Here is a 10,346-nt window from a genome sequence, read left to right on the forward strand (position 1 = left end):
GCCCTCACATGTATAACTAAAAGTTGCTTTTGTGAGGTTTTAATTTTTTGCCGCCCTTATACCTGCCAAAAAAAACTCTTGAGTGTTGTTTTAATATTCAAGAAATATTCCTCAGGTATCTCAGAATTTTCTTCAGATTCTTTCTCAAATTATTCTTTTTTTACAGACATTTTTCCAAAACTTTCTTTGGATATCCTCCAGAAGATCTAGGGTTTTCCAGAAACCTTTCAAATTCCTCTAGGAATGCCTCAGGAATTTATTTACGAATTATTTCAAAAGCAGTTAGTTAAAAAATGTAATCAGGGATTAATTTTAAAATTCCTTTGCAATTCTTTCAGAAATTCAACCAAGGAACTCCTTAAAAATTTCATGAAGATTTTTTTGGGGAAAAATTGCATGGTCCTCTCTCCTCTTCTTGGCGTAACGTCCTCACTGGGACAAAGCCTGCTTTCTCAGCTTAGTGTTCTATGAGCACTTCCACAGTTTTTAACTGAGAGCTTCCTCTGCCAATGACCATTTTGCATGTGTATATCGTGTGGCAGGCACGAAGATACTCTATGCCCAAGGAAGTCAAGGAAATTTCCTTTACGAAAAGATCCTGGACCGACCGGGAATCGAACCCGTCACCCTCAGCATGGTCATGCTGAATACCCGTGCGTTTACCGCCTCGGCTCTATGGGCCCTTAAATTGCATGGATTGCTTTTGATACTTCTTCATTAACTACTTCGGATATTCCTCTGCGGGTTCCTTCGGAAATTTACCCAGGGATTTTTTTTTTTTAATAAATTCTGATGCATATAAATTCCGAAAAATTTCCATGGTTTTCTTTAGAGAATCTTTTGGAGATCCCGTGAGAAACTCTACCGAAGGGTATTCCACAATCATACAGAAATGTCTCCCAAGGAAATTTATTCAAGTCTTCATCCAGAAATTATCTAGGAATTATCGAACTCTTCCAAAATTTCATTAGGAAATTTTCTTCAGGAATTGTTTTGGAGATTTAAATTCCCTAATGGAGTTCTTGAGCATTTTTACAAAAAATACTTTATTTTCATGATTTTTTTCAAAACTTGCTCCAACGATTCTTCAGAAATTCGTTCGGAAATCTCATTAGAACGTTTTTAGGGGACTTTTTACAGAAATTCTTCTGCTAATTTATCAGAAAATGTTGGGACTATTACTTCAGAATTTTCTTCAACGAATCTTCCAGAAATTCCCACAGGAAATTTTTCACGAAGTCCATTAGAAAGTCCTCCAATAATTCATTTGAACATTTTTTTCAAGGGTTTTTAACCCTTCAGTTCAACACCGGTTTTTCTCAAATTTTTTTCAATAAATTCTTTTAGCGAATCTTTCCTGGAATTCTTCTGTTTTTCAGAAATTTTCGTAGGATTTCCCAGAAATTTTTCAAAAGATTCCTCTAGTAAAGCTTCCATGAATTTCTTCAAGAATTCCTTCCGAGAGACTCCTTGCGAGTGTATTTAGAAATTTCTTCAGAAATTCATTCTATACATTAGAAATTCCTCGGATTTTTTTAATGTTCACTAGTCACTACACAAATTCATTCAGAGATTCCTGAGGATTTTTATTCACAAATTCTTGCTTAGATTTTCAAAAAAAAAAAACAGAATCATTAAGAAATTTCTCTAAAGCTTTCTTCAGATTTTTTTTTAGAAATTAATCTAGAAATTTCATCAGGTATTTCTTTGAAAACCATTTGATGAACTCTTTCTAAAATTACTTCATGGAATCCATTGGAAATCATTCCAGGGATTTCTTCACAACAATTTTCACGGTTTTTTCAAGAAATTATTACAGGAATTTCAACATAAGTTTTTTTAGGATGTTTTTGGAAGTCCCTCCAGTAGTTTCTTTAGAAATTCTACGAGATATTCGTTCAGGGATTTTTAAAATAATTCCTTCAAAAAATTCTTCTGTAATTTGCCTCTGGAATACAAAAATAACGTAACGAACACTTTTGCTTTTAAAAAATACTGTCAGGATTGCCTTTGAAATTTATCCATTAATTGCTTCTGAAATTCCTCTGGGGTCCAACAGAAATTCCTTTACATATTTATTTCTAAAATTTTCCAAGTGTTCCTTTAAAAAATTCTTCGGAGATTTCATAACAGTTTTCTAAATTCGTTTTGAAATTTCTTCGGGGATTTCATCGAAAATTTATCCAAGTAATCTTCCAGACATTCCCTATGCATTCCTAATTCTCTAAAAAAATTGTAAAATCAGAATTCCTTGAAAATGTCCTTTTAAGTTTTTTTAATTCTCCCAGAAATTCCTCTTAAAATATCACCAATAGAAAGTAAGCAGCTGCGCTTATGCTAAAGTGCCGGTAGTGGCGCTTTTCTGATAAATGCGGTAAACGTGATAACAGTGTAAACCAGCAGAAAAGTTTACGCTACGGAATCATAGATGGCGCTCGTGTTCCATGCGTTTTTCACATATACAGCGGCGCCGCCTGGCACCTATCCACTCGAAACATCATGCGCAACACGGGTGGAAAATGCCAGTCAGAAAAAAAGAAGTAAACAACTTGAAATTTGTATGGTAATGTAATCAATTCTCTGTTACTGCAATGAATCCAGAAGAAACGCGTAGGGATAATGATTTTGTTTCTCATTTGCAACTTTTTGCCCCAAGGCACAAATCGCTGCGATGCGGAACGAGTGCAAGCCAACGATTTGTCCATACAAGAAAAATGATTTTACTTTTAATGTGGTGGCGCCATCTCTGAGAAAAACAAGCTTTGATTTCTTACTATTATCTATTTAAAATTCTATTATTATCTATTACCATTTTATGAATTCTTTCAAAATTTTCTTCCATGGAATCTCAAAGAAATTCTTCCAGGGGTTCCTTCTGAACAGTTTCAACGGATTTTTTCTTTTTCAGAAATTGTGATAGAAACTCCTGCAAAAATCTTCCAAGGATTCTTTCCTCCAGTGGTTTTTTTTTGGAAGTTCTTCAAGGTGTTCTGTAAAAAGCGCATCCAAGGACTCTTTATATTATTCCTTCGAGAATTTCTTTTGAGATTTACCCATGGATTACAGAAATTTCATGAGGAGCGCTTTTGGAAAATATAACATGGAGTTCTTTGGAAATTCTCTATGAATTGCTTCAGAAATTCCACTAGGAGTTCCTTTAGAAACTGTTTAAGTTTTTTTTTATATAAATTCCCTTACATCTTTTTCGTTTTTATTCTTGGCGTTATGTCCCACTGGAACAAAGTCTGCTTCCTTGGCTGCTTCTCAGTTTAGTGTTGTATGAGCACTTCCACAGTTATTAACTGAGAGCTTCTTCTACGAATGACTCTATGCCCAAGAAAGCGAAGGGAATTCCCATTAATACGAAAATCCCTAATCGAATCTGTCACCCCCAGCATAATCATGTAGAATACTCACGCCTTTACAGCTGTGACTATGTGGGCCCTTAACATATTCATTCTGAAATTTTTGAATGGATACCTTCAAAAAAATTCTTCGGAAAGTTCATGAGATTTTGTTTTCCAGAGATTCCATCGAAAATTTATCGAGGTACTCACAAAGAAAATCTTCAGGAATTCCAAATATCTTTCAAAGATTCATTCGGCTATTTTCTTCAGGATTTTTTTTTGAGAAATTCATAATTCCTCACGGATACCGTCAGAAATCGCACTGGGGATTGCTCAAGCAGTTTTACAAAGAATCCTTTTTTTCATGAATTTCTCCAAAAAATGCTCCAGAGTTTTTAAGAAGCTCGTCCAGTAATTATTTTAGAGAATTTTTAAGAGGTTTCATCAGATATTCTTTCGGAGGTTTTTCAGAGAATATTAAAACAGTAACGTCAGATTTTCCTCCAATGCTTCTTCCAGAAATTCACACAGGAATTTCTTCACAGAATTTTCCTTCAAGAATTTGTTTGGAAACTTTCTTCAAGGATTTCTTCAGAAATTCCACAAGGGATTCTAACAAACAGTTCTAATTACATTCTTCAAGAAAATCTTGTATGGATTGCTCCTTAAACTTCTTAAGGAATTTATTCGAAAAATTCTTTCAGGCATTCACTCTGATATTTCTCGAAGGATTTCTTTTAAAATCTTTCTTAGATTTCTATATAAATTCCTTCAGATAGGCTATTTGCGAAATTTTTCCAAGTTACTCCGTGAATTTTCACGAATACTAGAAGTTCAATCATGATTTTTTTGTGATTCCTCCAAATTTTTTTTCAAGAATTCCTCTTTCATGAATTTCCCTAAAAAAATTCTTTAGCGATTCTTTCAGAATATATTTCCAGAATTCCTTGAGAAATTTCTGTAAAGTTTTCTTCGGAAATTCTCCAAAAAAGATACTCTTAAAATTTCCTGCTTACATTTTTATCCATACATTTTCAAAGTATTCCTTTAAAATACCTTCCAAGATTTCTTTCCAAAATGGCATCACAGAGTTCTTCCATTTCGTCCAAGGATCTAGAACAACATCCATGGATCTCTTCAGATATTATTCCAGGAATTCCTTCATAAAATTCTTCAAGGATTTTTTTCGGAATTTCCTGCAACGGATGCTTCAGAAATTCTTCCAGGGATTCTCTACGAATTTCTTCCGGGATTCTTTAACCCTCTAATACCCAATCCCGCATTTAGACGGGGTATAGTTTGAGCATTTTTGTATTTTTTGTTTCGTGGAAAATCAATTTTTGTATATTTTTGGCTGATATTTAGGACTGTTCTGTATATCTTAAAATGGTTTCTGGTGTATTTTAGAGCGCATTTGATTTTTTTTAAATCATTGAAAAATTGATGTTTTAGTCACCTTTTAGAAGTCATAGTTTATTTTGTATTGAATCGCTACAATTAACATATTTTAAATTTTTCCCAAATCATTCTATCCTTGTTTAATAGTTTAAGGGAATCGAATGCACTCTTAAATTATTTTCCTTAAAATTACACGGAAAATAAAATTTTCTGTGAAAAAATTTTAAATAATAATATTTTAACAATAATCATAAAATCTCAAAATGTTTTCATCTCAAAAAATTCGTTCCCCAAATTGGCTTCCAGGAAAAATATAAAAGTGTGGGGATGTTCAAAAATAAAAATTAGAAAAATCAAAAGCAGAAATTCACGAAATCGAGAATTAAAAAGAATCATCTTCCAAAACATGTTTCAATCGATTTTAGATGACGAAAAATGATATTTAGATCGAAATCAAATATTTGGGTATTAGAGGGTTAAGTTATTAGTATTCTAGTGGTTTCGTCAAAAAATCTTCCAGAAGTTTAATCAAGAATTCGTACAGGTATTTTTTTTTCGAACTCTATCCGGGATTCCTCCAGAGATTCTTGAATAATCTTTTTCAGTGGTTTCAGTAGGAATTCATGCTAATTGCAGAAATCTATACAGTAACTCTTTCGGATATTCCTCAATGTATTTTCTCAGATATTTCTCGTGTATTTTATTTAATGATTCCTCTAGGAATTTCTCCAAGGTTTCTTTCAGAAATTTATTTAGAAATTTCTTCCAAAATTTTTTCTATGAATGTCTGCATCGGAAGGAGGAAACGATTTCAAAAATTTCTCAAGAGATACTTCCAGGTATATTTACAGCAGTTCAACCATATGTTTGTTTGTTTAACTCGATATTCATCCTGGAATTCCATAAAAAAAAGTACGTCCACTCTACGGATTTCTTCAGGAATTCCTTAAAAAAATAGTTAAGAATTTCTCCAGGAATTTTCTTGAATATATTTCAAAAGATTCCTTTAAGTATTGCACCAGACATTTCTTCAGAAAACTCTTTTATGATTTCTTCGGGAATTTCTCTTGATTTTTTCCAGGAGTTCTTTCAGAACTCCATTGAGAGATTCCTACAGGAATTGAACTAGATTTTTTTTTTCAGAAATTCCTTCAAAAATTTATTGAGAAATTCCTTTAGAAATCCTTTTAAAAACATTTCCATAGTTTCCTCCTAAAATTCCTCCTTGGTTTCCTTCAGAAACAACTCTAGAGATTCTTTCGGTATTTCAAAAAATTTTTCAGCAATCTAAGTAATGATTTCTTAAAAATGGATTTCTATAGATTTCCGGAAATTCCAGTAGGCATTCCCTATAAAAATCCTCCAGGATTTCCTTTTGGGAGTCCTTCAGAAATTTCTACAATGATTCTTTTAGATATTGCACTAAGGGTTTCTTCAGAAATATCTTCGAAGATTCTTTCTCTTATATTTTTTGTACATTGCGGGTATTCAATATATACATATATATATATATAAATTATGATACCCGAGGGGGTTTCGGCGTTTTTAAAAAACTACGACTGCGCCACTTCAGTTTCAGCTGAAGACTCTCTATTCTGTGTTTTGTGTTTGGTTTTTATAAACGCTAACATTTCCCGATCGATCATGATTATTCCTGATCTAACCTACTAACCTAAACTTGAACTTGAAAATGTGTTGCGCCACAGCTATGACGATGATTCTACGTCGTATGATGTGCGTGCGGGTGGATGTTTATGTTTGGTGTGATTCGGCTGCAATGGTGCTCCGGCGAATGGATGTTTATGTTGACTCATGATGATTGCGTCTCAGGCTTGGATAGCGAAAGTGGCTTATTGACGAATATCGGCATGATCGGTGGTAACGGTTTAATTGTTGTCTGTGGAAACGGGTTGCTCGTAACTTATATATATATATATATCTGTATTAACGAGATTTTTAGCCCTAGGCTAGTTCATCTCGGGACCCACGCTTTACTTCCCTTCCGAAGGAAGAACTCACATTTTGCGAGTTTGTCGGGAGTGGGATTCGATCCCAGGTCCTCGGCGTGATAGTCAAGTGTTCTAACCATCACATCAGGTCCGCTCCACTATATATTCAAGATATATATCAATGCGTTTCAGAGCGTTTCTGGAGATTTGAAGACGTTTCCGATGGGTTTTAAGGGGCTTCAAAGGGGCTAAAAGGAGTTTGCAGGAGCTCCAGGGAGGGAAGAGATGTTTGAAGGCAAGAGCTGCGGCGAGTTTTAGAGCTTTCATGGGGGTTTAGGACAAATAGCGATACAAATATTTACCCCCTGAGGAAGACACTAACCCCGTGTCGAAACGTCGAGCAAATAAAGAACGTCGTTTGTTCAATAAATGACTGCGTAGCCAAACATAATCAATTCCACCAAACAGTCGATTTATCATCAGGAGATTTTAGGGTGCTTTAAAAATTTTGAACAAACTTTCAAGTGAGTCTTAGAGGTTTCCAGCTTCAGGGGGGCTGGTTTTGGGCTGTTTCTGTAAGTTTCAGGGGGTTTCAAGTGAAGTTTGAAAAGGTTGCAAAGCATTGTTAAGGTTTCAGGGCATTCAAGGTAGGTTTTTCTAGAGTTTCCGGTGATTTGAGAGGACATCCAGGAGAGTTTCAGTGGGATTCCAAGATATTTCATATGGTCTCTGAAAGATTTTGGTGGCATTAATGAGGTTTAGGAGCGCTTCTAGGAGGGCTTTAGAGTAGAATCTATAGATGATAAAATATTGCATTAATTGCGATAGAAATTAATCCTTCAAAAACTTCACTTTGGATTGTTTTAGAAATTCGTCCAGTATTTATTTTATGATTTCCTATACAAATTTATTCAATTTTTTCAATGGATTTCTATAGAAAATCTACCACAGTTTTTATGAGAAATTATTTTCAAGAGGCTTCACAGATGCTCTGTGCAAGTTTTTCCCAAGTTACTCCAGGAATTTCTGCGAGCACTCTTCTAGAAGATGCTTCATTATTTTTATTCTGAACTTCATCTAGAGATTCATCTTAAAATGTATTCAAGGATTCATGGATTTCTTCAGAAATTTCTTTAGTGATTCTTTCAGAAAATTTTCAATTCCGAATTTCTTAAGAAACTCTAACAAAATTTTTCTTCAGAAAATCTTTCAGGGATTCTCTGAAAAAAATTTTCGGGGATTATTTAAGTCATTGCTTCGAGGAGTTCTCCAGAAATGTATTCAAGAATTCCATGAGAAAGTCTTTCAAGGTTTTATTCAGAAATTCCTCCAGGGACACCTTTAGAAATTTCCCAAAGGATTCTTTCGGAGATTCTTCCAAAAGATGTTTCGGTAATTATCCTAGTGGTTTCGTCAATATTTCATCCCGGGGCTCAATCAGGAATTCTATCAGACCTTCTTATACGAACTCCTCTAGGGATTTTTCTAGAGATTCTTACATGATCTCTTTCAGTGATTTCAGCAGAAGCTCTTAGCAAGGATTCCTGCAGAATTTTTCACAGAAATTCTTCCAGGGGTTCCTCTTTGTATTTTCTGAGATTTACCTCCCTTTAGTGATTCTTCTAGGAATTTCTATAGGAATTCTCTCATTTAGAAATTTCTTCCAAAAATTTTCCTATGAATTTGTGCAGAAAATTTGTGCTGAAGAGATTCGTCCAGGTATATTTACAACGGTTTAAACATTTGTTTCTCAAGATATTTATCCAGGTATTCCTTAAAAAAATATGTACGTCTAGTCCACGGATTTCTCCAAGAATTACTTTGAAAATGTTTCAAGAGGTTATTTAAAGAATCCCTTTAGGAATTTCTCCAGAAAATCATTTTAGAGTTCTTCAGGATATCTTCTTGGATTTGGATCTTTGGATCTCTGTATTCAGATACAGAGTAAACCAGATGCATGGGGTTTAAGGGGGGTAAATGAGTTTGCTGGAACTCCAAGCAGACTTATTTGAAGGCGTTCCCAGGAGCTGCAGCGAGTTTCAGGGGCTTTCAAAAAGATTCCCGCTGGTTTTAAGGGCATTAAGCAAAGTGTTAGGGGAGTCTCACAGGTTTCAAGATGTTTCATGAGGTTTCAGGGTTGTTTCTAGAAGTCTCAGGGGCTTCCAAGTGAACTTTCAAAGAGTTCCAGAGCGTTTTTGAAATCATGCGTTTAAAGTAGGTTTTGTTGGGTTTCCGTGGGTTTAAGGGGACTTTCAGAAAAATTTAAGGAAGGGTTTCAAGGTGTTTCATGACAATTTTAGGGAGAATTGGAGATTTTTTGGTGACATCAACGGGTTTAGGGTGGGTTTAAGAGAACTTTCTGTGGGATATCCATTTATGCAGTACACTATCAGTAGGTCGCCTCCAGAGGCACATTCTCCTTCATTTGGGAAATGTGTGCCATAAAAACATGCTTCTCGGATTACTGTCGAACTGACATTCTCCCAGTCAGTTACCTCCATGGTCTTTATTGCAGTCTTTGTCCTGATGGCCACCGGCCTAATTGCAAGTACTTAGTGGTTTTCCAAAGTAATTGATGACAGCGTTGGGCTATCTTTATGGGGTGATTACCTGAGCTCAACAGTTTTAATACAAACTAGAAGCGTTTGGTATGGTTCAAGATATTTCCAGACATTTCTAAGGGTTTCGTATGGTTTCAGGAGGCACCGGAGTAGGAGAGGGATGCATAAAAGAGAAGTTTCCGTGAGTCACAAACGGGTTGTTTCAGGGCTGTTCTGGCTCCAAGGAGATTTCCGAGGGACTTCGGGCAGTTCTGGATCATCAGGAGATTTTCTGAAGGGTGTCAAGGCATTTCAAAAGATTTTAGAGGGTATTGGGTGTTTTTTAGTGTTTCAGCTGGCTTAAAATTAGTTTCAAAAGGAATTTGAAGGAAGGATGCTTCAGAGAGTTTTCAGATGAGTTTACATATACTCTAGCGAATTCTGTGATACGCTTCGACAGTTTCAAAGCTCCTCAATCTCCCTCCAACTAAAATTCGTCTGAATCGCCCTTCAACTCCTCCGATCGACCCTTTCCATCACTTTTCAAATCTCATCTTAAGTCTTCTAACTGATCTGAATGTTATGAAGTTGCAAAACATACCTAAAAATGTACTACCTAAACCAAGATTCGAGTGTACCATAACCCTAACCATCACACCTTTTCCTTTTCCCAATTGCAGAAGGGCGAGATCGCCAAGGTGCGGCTCACGTTCGACAAGCTCACCAAACCGTCCAACTCGCTGTTCATCGCCACCTCGCCGGAGCTGGAGATCGCCCTGTACACCGTGTGCTTCCAGATGCGACCGGACACCGAGTGTCCGCTAGCGATCAACGGCAAGAAGTTTACCGTCAAAACGTTCACGTTCCGCTACCGGGGCAAGAACCTCATCGGAGGAGCTTGGCCGAACTTCTAAGGAACTAGGAAGATGAGTTAGTAGATGAGAAGGAAACAGGAAGAGCTACAACGCGCACACATATCACAACTACTCAAGGCAACTGATATTCTCTATGTATCATGTATAGTCAGTAGTTTTAATAAACTTTTTATCAGTGTATTTTTTTATTAAACTTTGTAATGAAAAGGAAAAACTATCGTAACAGATGCAATCTTG

The 10,346-nt window shown here is 35.7% G+C and overlaps 1 protein-coding gene across 2 annotated transcripts in view; it reads left to right on the forward strand.

The window, feature by feature from the left end:
* Positions 1 to 10,341, forward strand: part of LOC109415965 (endoribonuclease CG2145) — a 28,968-nt gene extending 18,627 nt beyond the window's left edge. For both annotated transcript variants that reach the window (XM_019689941.3, XM_029867200.2), the window contains exon 4: positions 9,915 to 10,341. In XM_019689941.3, the coding sequence (XP_019545486.2) occupies positions 9,915 to 10,148 (234 nt within the window). In that variant the 3' untranslated portion in view covers positions 10,149 to 10,341. The remainder of the gene's footprint in view (positions 1 to 9,914) is intronic.
* The last annotated feature ends 5 nt before the right edge of the window (positions 10,342 to 10,346 follow it).

This window comes from Aedes albopictus, chromosome 3 (assembly GCF_035046485.1).
Source record: "Aedes albopictus strain Foshan chromosome 3, AalbF5, whole genome shotgun sequence".
Classification (NCBI taxonomy): Eukaryota; Metazoa; Arthropoda; class Insecta; order Diptera; family Culicidae; genus Aedes; species Aedes albopictus.